General features: G+C 35.3%; 1 protein-coding gene across 20 annotated transcripts in view; it reads left to right on the top strand.

Moving 5' to 3' along the window:
* CSNK1G3 (casein kinase 1 gamma 3) overlaps window positions 1-12,370 on the top strand; it is a 75,716-nt gene extending 63,346 nt beyond the window's left edge. For 13 of the 20 annotated variants that reach the window (XM_035566990.2, XM_050716198.1, XM_035566988.2 and 10 more), the window contains 3 exons: window positions 4,010-4,116; window positions 9,398-9,490; window positions 10,782-12,370. In XM_035566990.2, coding sequence (XP_035422883.1) covers window positions 4,010-4,116; window positions 9,398-9,455 — 165 coding nt within the window. In that variant the 3' untranslated portion in view covers window positions 9,456-9,490; window positions 10,782-12,370. The remainder of the gene's footprint in view (window positions 1-4,009; window positions 4,117-9,397; window positions 9,491-10,781) is intronic. The other 7 variants (XM_035566996.2, XM_035567008.2, XM_035566997.2 and 4 more) reach the window with 1 other exon arrangement.
* The last annotated feature ends 10,301 nt before the right edge of the window (window positions 12,371-22,671 follow it).

Here is a 22,671-nt window from a genome sequence, read left to right as displayed (position 1 = left end):
TGGTCTGTCCACATTCCTCTGCAAATCCTTTCTGCTGTCAAGCAGATCAACAGTCCTGCCTAAGTATCATCTATGAATTTACTGAGGGAGCACTCAATGCCCTCATCCATGTCATCGATAAAAACATTAAACAAAACTGGACCCAAGACCGAGCTCTGGAGAACACCATACTGATTGCTGGTAAACTATTGAAAGAGGCTTGTTGAGCACTTCCCCCACCTCTTTCAGTACCCTTGGATAAATCTCATCCGTCCCCATAGACTTATGAACATTCAAAACATGGAGGAGGTCATTTACAGTTTCCCATTGAATTATAGGAGCTTCATCTTACTCTGTCACCATCTTCCAACTCAGGGGCCCGGGTACCCTGAGAATGATTGGCCTTACTAATGAAGACTGAAGCAAAGAAGGCATTAAGTACCTCAGCCTTAGCCTTAGGCATCGTGAAGCTTTTAGTTGCTTATAGAATATTTCATGTACTCATTATCCTGGTTAAGATAGCAATGTGTTAGATGAAACAAATCAATTTGCCTAAGCTTTTCTGAATGATAAAGGTAGTGTCAATTATTTTCATTCTTTTACCTGGATAGTTTCTGAAAGTAAAATATATCATTCTATAGTATCATTAATAATAACTTCATGCTTAGGTATGAAGGCCGACTTTGTTTTTTGAAGAGTGAGGAATTCAGTTACTGAGATTTGTAATAAAATGAAGGATTATTTTCTGTGTCTTCTTGACAATAGGCTGATTTGTTTTATGAGAGAATTTGACTGATTTTTGAACATAGCAAGTTTAGTTTATGTGTATGCCTATCCAAAACAAAAGCATAGGGCTAGCCCGATGATTTACTTTTCTATTTGGGGAATTGGTATTTAGGCTTAATTTTGTCTTAATTTAACTGGCTCTTATTAAGTTTCTAAAAGTTTCTAAAGAAGCATACATCCAAGAAACTAATCTTTAACTATTATTATGGCTTATTATTAGATAGTGGGTCTAATTTTCTTTTTTGTCATGTGGTGTAGATGACGGTAAGAAACTGTGATTCATACACTTTTTCATATACGTACTCTTCAATTGAACTTTCAAAGACCAATTTAATTTGTATGAACTAAATTTAAATCAAGATAAGATCTGTTATCAAAATGCTTAGTTGTTTTAGATTTCTAGTTTAGTAGTTAATTTCCAACTTGCATACAAGTGAGTAGCTTAACTTCATCTTTAACATTGTAACAAAATTTGAACCTTAGTTTAAAATAATAGTTTTCAGAAACCTCTGTCCGTTACTGTTCATGGAAAAAAAAATCATTTAGTTCTTGTTAACAAAATTTTTAGATGAAAAAAGATAACTTTAATATCTGCATTTTTCCCTGCAGTAGTATACAAATTTATTATGAGATGAATTATGCCTTAATGGATCATCAGCTTACGGAGGAAATCTGGTCCAATTCTACTCATAAGTAAAGAAATGAAAATAAAAGTTTCTCTTTAAACATTATTAGTTTTGTGTACTTTTCCCCCTCATTTCCTAAAGTTTCAGCCTTTTTTTGTAAAGACTGAAAGATGATTCTTCTTTGTGCCTTATTAGTGGTACACCGAAAAAAAATTGGTGTACCATACCTTTACTGCATGAGTTGTCTTCCAGATGTCTTCTAGACTTACTCTTGTTTAATTTTGTTGGATTCCTATATCTTTCTTCCTGTGTTGAGCTGATTTTTTTGACTATTAGTAGGTAGTCTGAGAGAGAAAAGTCTATGGTTGGTCTAACTTAAGAGCCTGTGTGCCAGGTTTGGGAGTGAAGTGGTAATACTGCTTCATTTGCCCTGTATTACCAATCTTTTGACAAATGCACTTTTTAGTCAGATACTAAGATACTTTACTGTCAATTTAAATACTGACTTATTTGCTAACATCACAGGGAATTTATAGCATTGTAGCTTATTTTAGCAAGCTACAGAACTTAGGACTGTAAAATCACAGTCTTTTAGCCTTACTGATGCTGGAATGAGAGCATTCCTACCTATTTCTTGAGCACTACCGATTAAATGAGTTTATTAATGTTTAAGTAAATAAGGTTGATAAAGTTTGCACATTTTACTGCTGCAGTTGTGTTAATTCTTGTCTTTTCATCTTAGACCTTTACTAGATCTATCATCTGCACTAATAGACTAGAATGAAACTCAGGGTGTTTGTGATTCTTGAGAAACATGCCTGTTGCTATTTTTGGGGCTATGAATATCCTTTGGTTCACTTACATCTTAAGAGGCTGCATCTCTTTCCAGAAATATAAAGATTGTTTTCCTCCCATCTAAACCAAGCCTTACAGTATGCCATTGTATTTTATTACATTTGGATGCATGTTTGCATCTGTATTATGTATATAGGAAGAAATGAGGTCTCGTCTTTGAGCCTCCAGAGAAATCACCCAGAGGGAGGTAGGACAGTCTCTTGGTACTCTTGGTGCAAAGGTTTCTATAAAGTTGGTGTAGAAGTTTCTTAGAGAAAACTGCATTCTTAAATTGATTAAAAAGAAAATAAACAACAACAACAAAACAACAACAACAAAAAGGAAGACAAATGCTATCTTCAAAAAGAAGAAAGACTTCTCCTATTAAAGGAAACAGCTGTCAGGAAATAGTGTTCAGTTTTGGAGTTAGTATGAGGACTTTAAAGAAAAGAATCACCAAACAGGTTGTTACAGCTTCAAAAGTGCCTCTGTATCCTCTTTTGTAAGCGCATAAACTTATTGGGAAACCCTTAAAATAACTTTGTTCATCATTACCATATGGCATTTAATTGACCCAAGCAGGTTATTATTACTCCTTTAAAGTTGAAGTCACCTTAGATTACGATGACTTCAACTGTGGTTTAAAAAGTTAAACAAAGCAAGTAACAAAAACAGAATTAACCCTGTCAGAAACAAGGAGATTTTTTGTTTTTATGAGCTGCTCAAATCTTGCAAATGTTCTTTAAAGCATTGACAGACGAGGTTCCAAAGAGGCTGGTAGAGTTGTTGACAAAGGCTGATATAAAACAACCACAAATCTTAAACTAGAGCAGCAAATCTTTTTTTTTTCTGCTGTTCTGCATCTCCAAGGTAGACCTCTTCCAGAAGTGACAGAACGGCATAATGTTAAAAAAAAAAAAAAAAAAAAAAAAAAAAAGCTTAGGTATATTTTTATTCCTGTTGAAATGTTTTCATTTCTTTTAACTTTTGTTAAAAAAAGGGAACACATCAAAATGGAAGAGGAAGCTAAAATATACAGTTCAAAAATAATATTTATAGCTAGAGTATTAATGTTGAAAGGGCTTTAGAACTACCTTCATGTTTTGTGAATTTGTATGAAGAATATGTATGTGTTTGATGTACGTGTTTGATCCTGTTTTTTGAATCTGCTCTTCAAGGAGGTAGAGATGAATGGGCACTCCTGTGAAAGAAGTGTGAAGGAGAATGCCATATGAAGTCTCCAGAGATTACAAAGTTGAACATAGTGTTTTATCATTGAGAAGGATAAAAGTCCTAAATGTTTTCATTTGCTTTTTGTAAGAAAAGAGAAAAATTCTGAGTTATTGCAAATACCCTGCTATTTGGTCCAGAGAATGTCTAGACTGTTTTTCCCTTTTCTGATGAGTGCTCTTTGAGGTACAATTGAAGGACACAAAGGAACCAGAATGCACTAAAGAAGGAGACATAGGGGAAGACTGACTAAATTGCTCTCAGAAAACGGCCTGGTGCCTTCCATTAAGGTTCTTAAGAGACATGAGGAAGACCAGCAAGCCTGATGAGCTGCATTGCTTTGCTTTGTCCACTCTATTTGAATGTCACATAGATGTATGTTACTCTGTTTCATGTCTTTTACTTATGAAAAAGGCAGAAAGTCGGGGATGCAGGAATAACGGTTGGAATGGATACTTTTATTGTAATTAAAAGACTTACGGAATTAACAAAAAGTGGGTTTCGAATTGTGTTTCTGGCACTAGCATAATTTCAAATATCTCTGGTGATTTCAGGTAGTAAGTTCAACAAATGGAGAATTGAACACAGATGACCCAACTGCAGGCCGTTCAAATGTGCCCATCACAGCTCCTGCAGAAGTAGAAGTAACGGATGAAACAAAGTATGTTCTTCTTTCCATATTCTTTAGATCTGGTCTTCTCAGCTACTTCAAAATTTTTCTTGTTTAGTTACTCAAAGAACATTGTCTAAGCTGAAAAGACACTGGTGAGTGGCAAAGTATCATGGTGCATTACTTAATTTTGGCTTTAAACATTTAAGTAATAGACCTTCCGTAGCTTGTGCTTTTTAGGCTCAGTTTTTAATAACACATTTCCCTATACTAGAGAAGTGCATGCATTTTTTATATTTTAACTAATTTTGAAATATTTATTTTAACATAGTGTCTAATTAAAAAAACATATCTATGAAAGATGTATAATTCTTTCTGTGTATTGTATCTGATTCTCTTTTTTCCCTTACTCTCTTTCTGTATAGCTGCGAGAAAGTGTTGAACATGTGGTGAGTTCTACAGCACAGGCAGGCAGAAATAGCCCCAAGGACTATTCTCCTTATTTTGCTTAAAACTCATTTCAGAGGACTTTAAAATAACAAGTCCAATTGGAAATCATAACACGTTTTTAATATCATGCAATAACTAACTTTTTACAAACAGCCACCTTGAGAAGCTATTTTGCCTGCTTCAGATCTTGCTTGTTCAAGTTTTGTAGTCTGTGGTGTGCCTTATTCAATTATGTTTAGTGGGTAGTACAATATTTTGCTACGTTGTTTTGGAGGGGTAGAAGTTGTTTTCAGATGTTACAGCATTCAGCTAGTGTTTTAGCATCTAGAAAATAACTCACATGAACAAGCAATAAATGCTATATGATGTTTGAGCTTTGCCCATTACCTCTGTAAACAGTATTTACCAAAATATTAGTCTTTGACAACTTGCTAACCAAACCATAATTTCAGGGTACCTTAGAATTACAGTGGAATGAAAGGGGAAAACACTAATGTCGGTTAACCCAAGATGGCTAATATCTATGTATATATATTAGTACAGTCAAACCTGCAAAGCAGTGCAGAAAAAAAGGTTTTGATAGATGAAGGCAGGATAACTTTCAAGATACTTTATTTTATAATTGCGCTTGGAATAGAATTTCAGAAGGGTATGGATCTAGCTGATTACAGATGCACAGAAGCATGTAGCAGAAAAATCTAGTAAGCATTCATTAGTAGAATTTGTTTTCTAGGGCCCATTTTCTGTATTTTTAAACAAAGATAAAGTTCATAAAGTACAGTTTTTTATTGAAGTGATTGTTCTGTAGGGTCTAGTTTTAATATGTATGATTTATGTGCATTAAGTAGTTAAAAATCGTGAATGGCAGTGCTTATTGTCCCACTTCTTGCACTATCTTTCTGTTGGGCACTGAGAAGACCAGTTCTTTACTTGCAATCTTTGCAGAGTGCTGTACTATTTTTATTTTTTCTCACAAGAATTTAGTTTTCTTATTTCAAAACAAACAAAAAAGGCCCAAAGTCTTGAATAACAAGGATGTTGATAGGCTGCACATAGAGAAATTCCCAATTCCTTCCCTTTGGGTAAGTGCAGTGATAACCTTTATTGTACCCAGTGTATGTATACACAGGAAAAGATTAAATTTCCAAAGCTTTGGGTAATTTTCATCACAATTAAACCTACGTTTACTTATATACAGGAAAAAAAAGAGAATTCTCAGAAACTAGGTGCTGCTGGCTCAATTAAAAATGTAGAAGTTATTTGTTCATTTCACAGAATCACAGAATCGTCTAGGTTGGAAGAGACCTCCAAGATCACCTAGTTCAACCTCTGACCTAACACTAACAAGTCCTCCACTAAACCATATCACTAAGCTCTATCTCTAAATGTCTTTTGAAGGCATCCAGGGATGGTGACTCCACCACTTCCCTGGGCAGCCCATTCCAGTGCCTAACAACCCTTTCAGTAAAGAAGTTTCTCCTAATATCCAACCTAAACCTCCCCTAGCGCAACTTTAGCCCATTCCCCCTCGTCCTGTCACCAGGCACATGGGAGAATAGGCCAACCCCTACGTTGCTACAGCATATTTATATTTAGTGTAATATGAATAATGGAGGGACAAACAAGCTGTCCTTGACTGTTTTTGACCTATACTTACTGTTTTTTATATACGAAATGTCAGTTTTTAATATCCTACTTTACGGATTAATCTTCTTCAGTAGGAAACAAAAAATTAGTTTTCCAGTAGTATCTGTTTAAACTGCAATTTCTTTGTTCTCTATTCGGTTAGAACTTGTCTTATACTTTGTCAGTAATTAAGGCACACCCATCCAAAATTGCCACCATACACCAATGTATACATTCTTTTCTCAGTAAGAATAATTCAGAAGGTTTAAGTAACTTTACATTTTAACATGGTAATTGCAAACTTAATACCAAAAGCAGTTGAGGTATTTGAGGTACATCTGTTTGCAGATGTAACGCTGCTGAATAGTGTAAGGAAATGCAAGTATAGGTTCTTCATGTATGTGATAGAAACCCTTTTGTTTTTAAGGAGACAGTGTCATCAAAAGTGTATCACTCTACCTTTTTTGTAATCTTTTTTTTTTCCATCTGAAAATGTGAACAAGGTTAGTCCCTTGCTTTTATCTTCCATATGTATAATTTCCTCATCCTCTGAGGACACAAACTTGAATGTTTTCCAGGAATGCTTCGTTTTTTGTTCTAGATGTTTTCATACTTTTAGAAACTTCGCATGACTATATAGCGTTTTAAAATACTAAAGAAAGGGAACTTTCTTTAATGTGCTGTTTTAACTATGAATACAAATACTGCCTAGTTGAATTTTAGATCTGTTTCCATTCCAGTGGGATGCCGCAAATTAGAAAAGCTAAGATTTTTTCATTGAGCACTTAATTATTTTATTCATACAACACTCCATTATTTGGTGTATTATTTGTTTATGTATGTACACACATGGAGTATAATATTTGAAGTCTATAGCTTGTCACCATTGTGCTCCTCAGATGTTGCTGTACTTCAAGCCCGACCTTAGAAGTGGGTCTGTCTTAAATTAACTCACTTGTTTTTGTAAAATAGTAGCATTCAGCCCTGTGTCAAGTGTTACTTATTAAAGCTGTAAAGCAGGAAGAAAATCAACCTGATCACTGTTCTGCCCTGACATTTACAGATCTTAGCTTCTTCAGCTGGTCTTCCATTTATCATTGAGCAATTAGCGTTTATTTCCATAACTCTTTGCTAGACATCTTCATCACAACAGTTGCTTCTCTGAAGCATGTGTAATTTGCATAACCAAAAGGCTTTGCCACAGGAGGACAGAGAAGGACAAACAGAAACAGGTGAGGTGATCTGTGCTTTTTGCATCTCGCATACTTTTAGTCACTCGAAGCACATACTAATAATTTTACAGTAAAGTGGTGTCACGTGCCAGCTTATAAATACAAAAACACTGGTGCATAAACAAAAGTGAAAGCTGAAGTTGCTTTAGCATGTTCTGCTAGGGGGCAGTTGAAGTGATAGAGGGGAGGATATTTAACAAAAAAAAGGTGTAAGATTTGGAAAAGAAATGGTAGTACGCATAATACTGAGACTGCTACCTTAGGTACTATCACAAAGGTCACATTGGATTGTACAGAAAAGCAAGTTGTTTCACTAGTTTCATACTTAGAGCTTATACTGCCTGCTAGTATATAAGTTGCACTGTATTTTACCCACAGAGAAAGAAGTTAGGAGTCATTAAATGCTTTCACAAAGAAAAGAGAAATTTCTTTCCTAAAATGAGATTTCTTGAAGTCTCATGCATGAATTCTCATGCATTTTTCATACATACTGAGTATTTGGAGAAGTTTGTGTTTTAATGCTAAACAATGTCCCTCCATCCTTTGTAGATTTAAATTTGTCTTCAAGCAGTGTAAAATCTATACATGATAATGATGCCCTCTAGTGACAATATTCTTAAGAACAAGTCAGTATTTCTATTTTTGCATGATGCTCTTCAAGAAATGATACACTATGGATCTTTAACATCAAGGCTACATTTCTTTCATGAAGTAAATTGACAGCTTATTCTGAATTCCCTTAGTTCCATGTAAATGTGCGTATATTTAAAAATGCTATTTATTTGTTCTTAGAAGGTTTGACAGATCTAGCATTACTAGGCTGTTAAGTATACAGTAAGTATAAAGAATACTTATTTCAGTAAGTTTTCAAATCAATACTATGATTTACAGTGCTCTGTGGAATTTATATTTCTTTAATACTTCCTACACACATTAGTAAGACATTAATTTTCCCATACCAAATAACTGCATTTAGCATGATTAGTTAAATTCCCTGTACTGGAATACAGTTTAATAGCTTCTATCATTTTAAACTGATAGCTGCTAATAGAATACTCTTTATAATAGTATTATACAAAATCCAGAAGACAGAGTTTACAAAAGCAATGCTTTATGTTGGCTAAAGGTAGCACTCTTGAATTCCCCATTACATGATTCTGTTCTCTGATTGACAGAAAAGGAGCAAGCAAAACAAGCTATGGAGCAGGAATAAAGGGCAGTACAAGATTTTCAGCAAAGGATAGGTTAAAACAACTTGCTTGGAAAGAAAGAGAAAAAAAAAGTCCTTGAATTACACAGAGGGTCTAAAGCAGTCCTAAACACTTACGAAGTGTAAACTGCTGTTCCTTGAGACATATTCCATTTAAACTAAATGAACTTAAAAGGTGATGAGTTAAACTTCAAGGTTTGTTCTTCTAGAATTTAAGTTAACTGTCCACTACAATTTCATCTTCCTATATGGTTACTTACATAATTTGTGCTCTGTATATTAACTATGAATCTACAAAATTCTTTTGTAAGCTCTCCTTGGGGCTTCCTAATCTGGAACAAGTTCAAAAGTGATTTACTATCACAGTCCAGGTCAGCATTTCCTGATTTACAGGATCATAGAATAATCCACACTGAAAGGGAGGGACCACTGTAAAATGCTTTGTTTTGATATGGTGTTTGTTGCGTATATACGTATATAAAATACTTGGGAAAAGATGGAGGTGAAAGAAGGATAAAGCTAGTTTGTACTCCATACATCTGCTTATAAATTCAGTAATAGCTTAAGTAATAATAGGTGTTAGTGGTTGTAGACAGCTGGTAAGAAAAAGGGCTAGCGGTTATGGAGAATTTCAGCTACAGATGGTATTAACCAGCCTTCAAGAGCAATTATGTCTCTCTCATAAGTCCTTTAAGGTAAATAATACAGTATTATTTCTGGTAGCTGTACAAATATTATCTCTGCAATTTCCCCTATTGAATTTTAATGTGGGTCTTCCTCTCCCTCAATAACCAATGTTTTTTTCTACTGAAAGTTACATAACTTTCAGAGCAGCCCTGATCTGCCTCTGCCCACTGCTACCTTTTCAGTGACTGAGCAACAGGGTGCCATTGGATATTTTGAGAAGGTAACTTACGACACTTACTTTGGATGTTCTCACCCATTTTAGAACTTCATTTTTAGAACCCTATTCTCCTTGATTTTCAAATGTTTTTCCCTTTTCCCGTATTCCAAATTAAGTTGTCAAGACTCCTTTTGAAGTTTAATGACATCTAATGCTTGGTGAACTTAAGGGCTTGCTGATAGGCTGCTGATACAGTAAAGCTGTAGTTTTCACTTTCGTTGTATTTAATAGTTTGAGAAAAACTCTTCAATATCAGTATTTAGTATAGTGTATAGCAATGCAATTGAGAATTCAGTAACCAAACAGCAGAACTAACAGTGGCAAAATCTGCCATTTAAAATGCTTGCATGTTCAGTTTTGATTATAATTAAAGTATTACGAATACTTTCCTAAGTCAAAGCTTTAATTTCAAAGTGATAGTCAGGAGCTAGGAATTGCTTAAAATAAGCTAGACTACCATGACATGCAGATGAAACATTTTCTTTGTGTATTTGTTGCTTTCATCTAGTTTTTCAAAAATGCTTCCTGGACTCCTTCAGTCTTCCTCTCAAACTTCCTCCAATCCTTTTTCCTTTTGTAGTGTTTTCTTAGTTACTTTCAGACTGCCTCTTTCTGCTAAGTGAAATTGGCAGTATTTATCAGTTTCAATTTTAGTTTCCTTCATGTAATATGCAATGAAGCAGAGGAAAAAATGTCAGTATACTTTAATACACTTAATGCTGTGATTCTCACTGCAGTGCTGTCATCACAGTAATGAATTGGAGTATTCATTTTGTTACTGATGAAAGTAGTTTTCTAAAATATTTTTGGGGAGTAGCTTTGGGGAGGCTTTTCTAAGTTCTGGTTGATAAAAGAAGCTCAAGCTGGGTTCTTGTATTAGGCACGGTAGAGTCTTAAGTGCCCAGTTCAGGAGATGCAAGTTTAAGATAAACTCAAGCTTGTCTTTGTCATATTAACAGTTAATGTGAAAAAGTGTTCAGGTAATGGAACATTACTTATTTTTACAAATGCATTTTTAAGTCAGTCTGTAATGCGCATGTTTTTGATACCCTCACACAATACTCTGGATTCACTACCTATTTTTATTATAGCTTTTTTCCTTTGACAGACCTTGTTATGTCAACAGTAGCTCTCTCTGCTTCAGTTTTTCACAAATAAATCAATCACATACTTAGAACTTAATTTATTCCTTGTGGAGGTCATTATAACTGAGCTACATACTTCAAGTGAAACAAAATGCCAACAGTTTTGGGGCTTCTTTTTAAATTGCGTGTAATTCATGTCACACCTGCAGGTGCTGCTGTTTTTTCAAGCGAAGAAGAAGGAAAACCATTCAGCACCAGAAATGACTAGAACCAAGCAGAACATTGGAAATTGCTCATTTGTTCAACCGCTGTCTTGTGATCCTGAAAAAAAAGAGAAGGCATGAAAAGAAAAAAAAAACACAAAAATGAAAACAAACTACAACAAAAAACACCTCTGTAATGACTACACGTTTTCCAAGGACTCCCTTCAAAACAGTGTTATATTTCTGTGTTTTGTAGGTTCTGCTACATCCATATTTTGTTTCTTGAATTCATCTCTTCTGAAAGCTTTAAGGTTTTGTGACATATAAGTACTTTGACTATCAACAAATGGACCAATGAAATGGTAGAAATGACCACTTTCTATAGCAAAACTAAACTTCAGAAGTATTTCTGCCATCCTAGAAAGTACTAGTGGTGAAGAAGTAGTAGCTGAAGACAGATGTCACGAATCTGGTATTTGAGTCTGTAACAGCATATCAAAAGCAGTTTTGAAAAAAAAATGCAGAAGAAAAATATAAATGCACAGCCATTTAGAAAAAAAAATAATCCTGCATTGACTCCCACTGCCTAACCCTGGTACTGTAGCCAAATTATATCAGCATTAAGTCCTCTCTCTGTTACTGTGGTACAATCACTGTCCAGAGATGCTGAGGAGGTTGACAATTAGCTAATGACATTGTCTAAATGTTGATGATACTAATGAACTGGAAGTATTTCCTGTAGCTTCTGGGTTTGGAAACCTGTTTTTGTTATGCTTATATGCTTGCTATTGCAGTGTAGCAGAAATGACAAGAGCGTTTGTACAAAGAATACAAAAATTTGTATTCCAGTAATGTTAGTAAGATTGAATTTACCTTCACAAGAGAGGATCTACAGAGGAATTATAAAAGGAGAAATAAATGTGAATCTGGTTAAAGCAAAGTTGATATTAAAGCCCATATGTTCACTAAGGTAACTGCTGATTGACAACATCTTCAACTTAAAAATATGGGTGTGCCATGTAATATTATAGATATGTTTGTAAATTACTTTTCTCTTTGATTTAGAAGGGAAAGACAATGGAATTGTGTTAGGCTTCTCTCTTGTCTGCATACTAGCCCTTAATAGCCTTTTTTTTTTTTCTGGAATTTTCTAATACTTCAATGTGTAGCATTGCTAGCACAATAGGATGGCAAGGATGGGTCACGTACTTTTCCCACAGTCCAGTGAAGTGCCTGCAATATGAACAAACCAGCACTTTTGTAGACAAGGCAGCCCATTTTATATTCTCTTTTAAAGAAAATACATGCTTTATTTAAAGCCATAATGACAGAGGTGTGCTTTTGTCATGTTTAGCTGCTAGTTACTTTAAGAAAGGGTATAAAAGATTGAAGTGACTAGACAGATTTGTTGACCAAAAATCAAATTAATTATCTCCATGATTTTAAAGTTCTTCTGAAGCTAACTAGTGATTTGTGTATATGTGTGTGTGTGTGTATGTGTCCACAGATGCCTTTTCGCATACATATTTATTTTAAACTGTTTTGTGGTAACATTTAAAATGTATATTAAAAATAAATGCACACTGTTAAATTCATTATTGCATTTATGGGGATTTTAATTGTATTTTGTAATTTATTCTTCCTTAATGGCCAATAGTGTAGCATATTGTTTGGGTTATTTGCTCAGTGAATACATGGTATACTTTGATATTTGTCATTATTGCTGTTCATGATTTTAAGGTTTTGTTTTATATAAAACAACAACAACAACAGAACTGAACTTGGCCTACCAAAACATACTGTATATCTTTGGTCATAAGTTTCCTCTTCACCTGTTTTCACTGTTGATTATTTTAAACTCATAGAGTTGCCTTTTTTTTTTTTAATTTGAGTTGAAAAGGTAAGAGGTTTCTTGACCATTCTCATATGAAAATGCATCCTTCTTTTTAGTATTTGACTAAATTTGTTATGTCATAATATTTGTAAATATTTGTGATACGTGTATTTCTCACATACCTAATTGGTTTTGTTGTCTGAAGCTCTTGACCTGTATAGTGTTCGTAGATTCTGAACACAGCACACATATCAAGAAAATACATATATTATGAACTTGAAATATTCAGAAGTATGAAAGCTGTGTATTTGCTGAAATGACCGCTATCCAGGCGCTTGCTTTTCAGCAGTATTTTCAAGTGCTTAATTGTAATGCTGAAGAAGGTTTTCTTCTAGCAAAGCAAACTGCTCATTTGTAAGTAATGCAGATTTATTTGTGTTATGAAAATATGTTTTGCATTTCTATACTTTGTTTCCTGTCCAAGCTAATGAAGTCAACATTGCCTGGATGTCTAAATAATAAAATACACTCCTGTTTAAGTGTAAGAAAAGAGAACTAAAGGTAGACTTTTTCCCCTTTCCTACAGTCTTGGATGAAATGATGGAAAATGTTGTTTGAAAAATAGCTTAATTGTTTTAATGTTTTTCAATGTCAAGAAATTTGAAAGTAAGTTACTCAAAATACTACTTCAACATTGCAGTTATAGGTATGTCTGCTTAGTTAACAGGTGTTATTGTTAAGTTTTAATACACCTAATGATAACAATGGAGAGAAGAGACTTCAGTAAATGTTTCTAATGAGGAAATCTACTCAGGATCTCTTTGGGTTGCTGTCTGTGCCACAAGGAAATAAAGCCATCAGACATACTATGATGTGGAATAGATGTGTGTTAATTTTGAAAGACAGGTATCTAGAAAAGGAAGATAAATACAGTTAATTCTTCCATCACAAACTTTTGTTCAATAGAGGTGATCACTCCTAGCTGTAGAACATTTGATAGCTATAAAAATAAAAATGGGGCATATAAACTTGAAAAAAGTTAATAGACAAAATAGTTTGCTAGACCTCTAATTCATATTCCTAGGACTTTGCTTTGTAGGCAGTGTTTTCATTTGCTTGTGCTCTTACAGATTTATAAAACTAATGTAATTTTTTTTTTCAAGTTCATGTTTTAATTTCAACTGAAGTTTTCCTCTGAACTTTTTTGACACTTGGATTTTTAACACCTGAGAGCTTAAAAAGTACACTCTTGTGCCTTTTTCTGTAGTATTTTAGGAGCTTTTAGGAGCTTTTTTGAAGGATAATAATACCTTCATTAATGACATAGTAGAATCAAGTGCACTCTCAGCAAGTTTGCGGATGACTCAGATCTGTGTGGTGCAGTTGACATATGGTAGAAAGAATGCCATCCAGAGGGACCTGGACATGCTTGAGAAATGGGCCCACTTGAACCCAGTGAAGTTCAGCAAGGCCTAGAGCAAGGTGCTGCACCTGGGTTCAGGCAACCCCAAACATGAATACAGGCTGGGGGATAAAAGGATGGGGAGCAGCCCTGAGGAGAAGGACCTGGGGTCGTAGGTTGATGAGAAGCTTCACATGAGTCATCAATGTGTGTTTGCAGGCCAGAAAGCCAGACATGTCTTGGGCTGCATCAAAAGCAGCATGGCCAGCAGGCCGATGGAGGGGATTATCCTCCACTGCTCCACTCTTCTGAGACCCCACCTGGAGCACTGTGTTCAGCTCTTAGGCCCCCAATACAAAAAAGACAGAATAGATCCAGAGGAGAGCCATAAGGATGATCAGAGCGCTCGAGGACCTCTCGTCCAGGCTGAGGGAGTTGGGGTTGTTCAGCCTGGGGGAGAGAAGTCTCTGAGGAGACCTAGTTGCAGCCTTTCAGTACTCAAAGGGGGCTTGTAAAAAAAGGTGGAGAGTGACTTTTTACAAGGAAGGGCATGTAGTGACAGGACAAAGTGTAACAATTTTAAACTTAACCTTTTTTTTTGTTTTATGTTTAGATTAGATACAAGGAAAAAATTCTTGACTGGGGAGGTGATGAGACACTGGAACAGGTTGCCCAGGGGGTTTGTGAATGCCCTATCCCTGAAAGTGCTCAAGGCCAGATTGGACGGGGCTTTGGGTAATCTGTTCTAGTGACTGATTATCTAGTCCTGTCTAGTAGCACACTGTAATCATTCTGTAATACTGTGTCTTAATAGTGAAGTCTACAAATAACGTATAAAACAGTGAATATTCCTGTACTGGTTGTATGGCATTCAATATCACCACTGAATTCCATGGTTAATATGCTAGCATGTTTTTGAATGCAACTTTTTTAGGGACTTAGTAATAGAGCTCATGGCTCAAAACTCGATTATTAGTGCTATGCATTCAGTAGTTTGAGAGCTATTTGCCCTGCATTTTGATCTATTGTAATTATAGATCACGTATGAGTGCATTAATAGGCAATAGTATTCTGCAGCTAGTTGCCATTTGTGTATCTCCTATTGAAATAACAGTAATGACCTCATTCCCATCCCCATATAACATCATCTTTTTTTCTGAATACTATGGTGTATTAAATCAACATTGCTGGATTTCATTGGATACATCTGGCATGCTTTGTGTTGCTGTTAGTGTTGAGGTTATTTCTATCAAGTTCCATATTTTCACAGACACAGTCCCTGCCTCAGCTGATCTATTCTTGTACAAGTGCAACACCTTGACAGTAAGCATTTGTATAACCTCCACCCTTACTTAACACACACTTCTTTACCTCTGTTTCGCAATCTACCTGTGCACAGCTGGTAAACTTCAAGTCTCCTGACAAATTTAATCCCTTGTGGAAAGGGGGAAGGACCGAGGTAAGGATTTTTGTGAGCCAGAAGCTTGGCTGGCTAGGATCACCAGCATGGAGCTATTGAGAGAGAGAGAGAAGGAGGCCCAGATTAAAACATTTTGTACTACCTGTGCAGATTAAAAACTGACATTACGGCTTTATTTTTATTTTTATTTTTATTTTTATTTTTATTTTTATTTTTATTTTTATTTTTATTTTATTTTTTCCCGTGGGGTTGTATTTCCTGCTCTGGGTGCTAAAATACTTCTTTTCAGCTGTGCTGCAATGCTAGCTACCACATAGAGTGGGCATTTGAAAGTTCTCATAACGTGTGCTTTGCAACTGAATAAAATTCATATTATTGGGAATGGTAACCAGGAATGGGATAAGTATTTCAGGAAACATTCCATTTTGTAGTTAAAAGGCATTGTTTTAAAAATGAAACAAACCAAACCAAACTGTTCTTGTGTTCAGTATGTGAAACTGAAAATGTTGACACCATATGAATGTTCAATAGGTGTTTCATGTAGCCAGTTGACAAAAAAGATTGTAACCTTGTTGTGGTTTTTTAAGCTATAAATGTTTGTATATTGTGCAAATTGTTGAAATTGTTATAAATTGTGCAGTAGAGTATTTTTTTTGTGAGCATTTCTCATAGAATCATACATAGCAAAAAAAAATATGCATATTTCTAAATACATTCATCTGCTTACAGAAAAAAACAAACAGAAAACAACAAAAAACAATTAATGTTCCTAACTAGAAAAAGAGATCGATTTTAGTAGACATCTTTTCATGATAGCAATAAGTGTTGTTCTGAGCCTTCCAAATACTTGTGGAAGTCTAGTGTACGTGTGTGTAATACTTAAATTAGCACAGTAGCTATAATTACTGCATACTGATGACCAGCTGGAAAATGAGACACTGGTATTCAGACAAAACTGAATTAGACATTGATCATATCTTTCATCATGGACCTACACTTGTGCAGTTATTCTTACTGATCTGGCTTATAAAAACACCAAGCTAACAGCTTATAGATCTCTTTGGGATCCTTTCTTTGAAAAGGATCGTGCTCCAGAAAGGTAAAAGTATTTCTCCAAGGGGATAGTTTACAGGAATAAAACTCAGACACAATATGGCCTGGGACAAATTTCATTTCATTTCAATGATTATTTTTCCAGCTGTATAGCTCAGTAATTTTTGAATGTATTTGGTATTTTTATCATATGGGTGGGGCAGTGCTAATGATGATAAACTATATGCCTGACTTGACAACAGTGCAAAGAGGGACACGAGGAAAAAAAAAAAACAATTTTGGCCAACACTGTATTATAGGTGATTAAAACAATGAATATAAACTGCATGCCTCAATTGTAAAACATGAAACATTTCCTTTCCTTTTATGTGAAGCTGGTATGACCTTCATTGTTTGAAATAGCAGGAAATTTTATTTCTCAAGTAACTATATTTTAGCCCGATAGTTGTTAAGCACAAAGCTTAGCATGAATAAATATAGATAGAAATTGTCAGGTCACGTTTCAGTGAGAGTTCATGTTAAGCAGTAATATAAATGTAAGAGCTTATAATGAAAAGAAATTCATAATGTAAAGGTCAAACCTGCCTATAAGAGTTTCAGGTAAGCTGTTGGACTGAAAAGATTGCAATTTTGTTTTAATAGAGGTAACATAGTACAACAAAACTAGGGCATTTCTACTGGGTAAAATACATGACATAAATTAGAGCCTGATTCAGCAGAAAAAAACCTTCATCTGCTTCCATGTGGGTAATCTTTTTATGCAGGAAAAATTGTCTTTTTGAATATGAATGTTGCTCTTAGATCCAAACAAAATAACATGAAAGCATGGATAAATAGTTAGCTGTTATATTTTTTTTCACTTTAAACTAATAACTTGGCTTTATGGTTGCTGAAGAGTTTGGGTGATTTAAATTCAAGTGTCCAGTGTTAGGATAAGTGAAAAGTTAGCTGATAATTCTTGACCTTGTGCTTGTTTGCAACTTGCCTTCAGCAAGTACACTAAGTTAGAGCAATGCAGCAGTGAACCATCATAACACATGAAAAAAGGTGCAAAAATCAGTTTGCATGGAAATTCAGGAGATTACTCCTAGTCAGTATTTCATGTGACGATAGAAGGTTGTCTGACCCAACAGATGTGAGGCTTTTAATGAAGTACATTTAAAGTCATATGGTCTGTCAGAAACCACAAGCAGTCCCAGCATAGGATGATAACAAAGACATGTCTAATGAATTTCTGTAAATGTTTTCACATGTAGTTTATCCAAATATGCTTGGTTCAAATTAAGAGTGAAAACAGATATGGTTTTGAAAAATCTCTGCTGCAATATAGCTATAGTGACTGAATGTATACTTGGTGAGAATCCTGTTGCCAGCAATGATCGCTATCAGTTACTGCAGGAAGAATATGTGACAAGCCTGTAGTAATCCTTACCCTAGTAGTCGCCTCTTTCAACATTCCACAGTTAGGAACTTCCTCCATCATAAGCAGTATTTTCTTGTTTAATGGTGGATTTTTTTTTTTCCTACCATTAATTTGCCTGATTGCTTTCTGAACTCAGACATCTATGCGTGTCCTCGGCACCTTTGACACTGTCATGTGCTGCAGAGAGCTAGCTGTCATGTACCTCTTTAGACACTAGACTTGGAAAATCTTGCTGGTAACTTTCCTAGATTAGTTCAACTGTGCTTATCCAGTATCTGACTTTTTTTTTTTTTTTAACTTCTGAAAATATGCATTAGCCCTTCTATTTAAAAACTGGTAGTTCTATGCAACAGTTGCAGAACTTCAGAGGCTGCTTCTTAGAATGCGTGATGATAAAATGCTGCCACTTGACTGGGATAATTTTGTTCCCCATTAAATAACCAGCTCTGCTTCTCACAGGTTTAGTTCCTTTATACTAACTGCAAAGGGCTTTAAGATGCAGCAGTGTGCTAGAGCTCTGAGGATTTTAGAAACTTATCATAGACTGGAACTGATCCACTATAGCAATGCCTGATCACAGTATTAGAGCCTGATTTCAGAAGTGTCCCCTATATTGTTGTGGCATGGTAGTAGTGAGGAAGTTCAGTAACAGCTGCAACATTACTTGAATTGGCACTCTCTGATGTAGAGTTGGTTGCACTGGCACATTATAAGTGCCTGTAATTACAGTTCTAAATTTTTTTTTTTCCTCCTATGTATGTGTTGTTAATGCACTGCCATATTTCATGATGTCAGATAAAATAATCTGAAATAGACATTTTATATATCTGGAATGTCTGTTTTGCGATCTTGCATGTTTTGTCTGTACTTGGTATCTCTTTTTTTCACATTTGCTTACACTGTGCAGACCAGTTAGACTTGTCCTCAACTGGTCATATTTTGAACCTTTCAAAAAACAGTGAAAGTCTCAATTTATGACCAACTAATAAATGGTAAGATGTAGTCTATTCAATCGTCTTTCTCCACACATCTCTCTTTAAAGGTACTTAAGGCAGAAATTAAAAATGTTAGTTTGATACCAGATGGTCCCAGCTGTGATCTTGGAATCTCTCTCCCTCCTCTCCTTCTCACCCCCTCACCCCCACCCCCCCTTTTAAAGTGTCAATTCTTGGCTCATGATTAAAATCCTGTCTCCTCCCCCCCTCCCCCCCGCCCCATATTCTGACAAGTGTAGCCCCTAGTTCCTTTGAAACAACAATGTAAATTTACACTGCAGTTGGAGTGCTATTAACTAACATTATGTGTTTGTGCCTGTGATTGATTTAACTTATTCTGTGGATTTTGTCTGTCTTCATGATGTCATTTTCCCCTAGGCTTCTACTTCTATTTCAGTTCTCATTTTAGCCTGCATATTCACTGACACAAAAGCTTATCTATGGTGTTAACGTTTACACTGGGAATGTACTGTTTTGTGGCTCTATACATAAAAACACTCAGTAATAAAGGACAAAATACATGTTTCTTCCTGCTACCTTAACACCATTGCTTATGGTTTATGAACTGTTTACTGCGACATTAGGCACTTAAAAGCAAAATTCTGGAATCATAATAGCTAGCTTCAGTAAACCCAGTCTTTTGTTATATCAGCAATTGGCTACTTTAAATTTCTGGTTGTAAAACTCTGGAGTATCTAGTAATCTAATAATGCTGTAACATCATAAAGGTTGTTATGGTTCCTTGCTTATTATATATTTGGTATTCAGTAAGTATGACACCTCCAGGTATAATGCCTGTAACTGTCTGACTGGGGATGGTTAAAAGTTCCAGGTGTACACAAAAGAATTGCTTTAGATCACCGTTTCCTCAAGAGGAAGATACACTTCATTGCAAGCTGTCCATGCAGAAATGATCCATGGAGGAAAGAGCCACTGAGCTTACTTAGATAATCTGTTTCATAGACAAATCAGATGGGAAAAATAAGCATCTCTTTTTCAGAATAACTTTCCAAATAGAAAAACCAGCTACTTTATCCTATATAGTTGTATTTCTGTTCATTAGGCGAAAAAATGTTGAAGTGTTTTTAAACACAATTCAGCCCAAAATATTTATTGGGGTTATTGTCTGAGGAGAGACAATGTCTTTCTGACAAATTCTACACCTTTTGCAAGGTAAACCGTGCTTCTCTATTTTGGATATCCTGTTCTACATAGCTCACAGTAATACTGTAAACAGCCTTGCCTATACATTTTTTTTGGAGGTGGTCAAATGTTAAGCATTGTGAGTATGAGCTCCCAGGACACAAAGGGTTCTTCTCCCTCTCTGACACCTAAAAGTCTTGTGGAGTACACATAGCACCTTAAATTGCATTTCCAGTATAGCAGCAAAGTGTCTGACTTTTTTTCCTGGGATGTAAGTGTGAACAAGTTTATTTAAGACTGTGGTGAGACCCTTTAATTTACAGGAGGATGAAATGTACTTACATTTGTTGTGATTGGTTTAGAAAGCACGTAGACTAAAGTATACTGAAGGAATCATTGACCTTTTGTGGTCTCTCTTGAGGCTAGGCTCGTCTGCATTGAAAAGTCATGGTATGTTTGCTGCTTTTTGTTATTGTACTGACCCTGGTAGACGGTAATGTATTGAGTTTCAGGTGGCCAGCAGAGCTGAGGGAACTTGGACGAGAGCATCCGCATGCTGGAAGAGCTGTGAAGCCTCTTGAGTGCCTGCAAGAGGTGTGAGCTGGGAAATTACGAGTATTGCAACTCCTGGTTTTGCCACTTGATGGAAGCATTGACTACATGTTTGCAGTTTTGTAGCTGTAGGGCTGGTCTGAGCTCCTGTTCAGGCTCGTTAAACATCAGTCGTGTAAAAGATTGATAGCAATGCAAATGTATTTATAACCACTAGAGATAGTCACCTTCCACCCCAATTAGCCTTTGAATTGATTTAGTGAGAAAAAACATCTATTATAGAATAAAAGTCTTAGAGATTAGTGTTGCATTATTTCACTGCATTTGAAATATTTGTAGGTAAAAGGGCCTTACAGGCATCAATAAGCTTTATTATATTAAAGTGCTTTTAGCCTACATCAAAAGCAAATTACAAGTTGATGATTTGTTTGCTGAGTAAAATGCAACTACAGGTAAAATGGATTATATTAGGCCTCTGTGGCATTTATGAAAATGAGTGTATAAAATTTTCCTTCCCATTATTTTATTTGTAGAAGAGATTAATTTATAAGAAATTGTATATAATAAAATCATTCATTAAAAAAAAAAATCTTCTTGCAAGTTAGCAGAAATCAATTATGGTTCAGTTTTATTTATTTATGGTTTGATTTTTTTTTTTTTAATTTTCCCTTCTTTGTAAACCCAGTTTGCTGAAGAAAGCATGGGGTGTGAAGGACAGTTCTTACTATGGAGTGCACATCCTAGATATATACTGATGATGACCGACTAGTACTGCTGGGAGAGTATTCAGGAAAGATGAGAGTTCTCCACTCGACATAGAGTTAAAAAAAAAAAAAAAAAAAAAAAAGGATTGTAAAATGCCTGTAATGTTTTAATTTAAAGACAGACACAGTTTAGGTCACTTCGAGTCCTTGTTACAGGTGAGAAATGCTATTTCTCTGAAAGGAAAATTTTTCCAAAGACCTTAAAGCACATTGTTTTTCTCTGTTTTGCACCTGTGATGTAAATTAGCTCTCTTGCTAAGGAGTATAGTGTGAACAAGCAGGAGCTTTTGAAAACAAAAGTTGGCACTGTTGGTGGGTGATTCCTGATTAAGGGATTTTTCCAGCCTTGTGCAAAATCTGTGCGCAGCTCTTTGCTTTCTATTTATGTATTCATTCGTGTTTGTATAAAGGATGAAGCTTAATGAAGTCTATGTGGTCACAGCGGGATAAAACAGTGGGAGATCAGATGTGGCCCTGTACTGTGTGTGAGAGCAAGACCTTTGAGCTGTGAGTGTTCTTATTCTCTTCATTGTTCCTCAATCAATCTTTATTCAGTATGTAGCTTATATAGTTACTACCATTTAAACATAAAAGGTCATTTCAAAATATATTTGTCCTTTTTAATTTTAGTGAAGAATATGACATGATTTTTATGACAATAGAAAAATATTTCACACAATACAGCATACTGGTTTGGGTGTCTGAAACCACAACGATCATGTTCCACTCCTCACAACAACTATTGTAACCATTTCAAAGCCTAGCCTGAAATTCGCTTGAATTCATAAAGAACACTGGTTCCCGGATGGCAAAATATTTTGATTGGCCCCAGTAAAGATGCCCTCCTTTGTATGGAGCTGTAGCTTTACTTTAGATACCTGTATTTATATTTTGCATTCTAACATTTAATCAATGTGTATGGGGATAAAGAAATAATGTAGTAAACATTACTAATTTGTTTCTTTCTTGCCAAGCATTTCTTTGAAAGTGCAACAACATTGAAATATTTCCTAAATATGGATTGTTCTATTAAAAATGATAATAATAATAATAATAAAAAACCCAACCAACAACCAAGTGAATTACCCTACTTTTAGTTTCTCTTGTAATTCTGTATTGGATACCTGTGGTGCACTGCAGTATTGATATCAGCTAATACAATGATATCCCACTTAGTCATTGTGAAGCATGCTTGGCAATCAATCAAAAATCAGCTAGAAGCAAAATCTCCTGAAGGCAGCCTAGATCTGATGGGATTTGTCTTTGTGTGTGTGCACAAGTGTGAGACACGCAAGCTTTAAGCAAAAGTG

The sequence above is a fragment of the Cygnus atratus genome, chromosome Z, assembly GCF_013377495.2.
Source record: "Cygnus atratus isolate AKBS03 ecotype Queensland, Australia chromosome Z, CAtr_DNAZoo_HiC_assembly, whole genome shotgun sequence".
NCBI classification, from domain to species: Eukaryota; Metazoa; Chordata; class Aves; order Anseriformes; family Anatidae; genus Cygnus; species Cygnus atratus.
The sequence above is the reverse complement of the archived record's forward strand: the minus strand, read 5'-3'. Positions and strand labels throughout refer to the sequence as shown.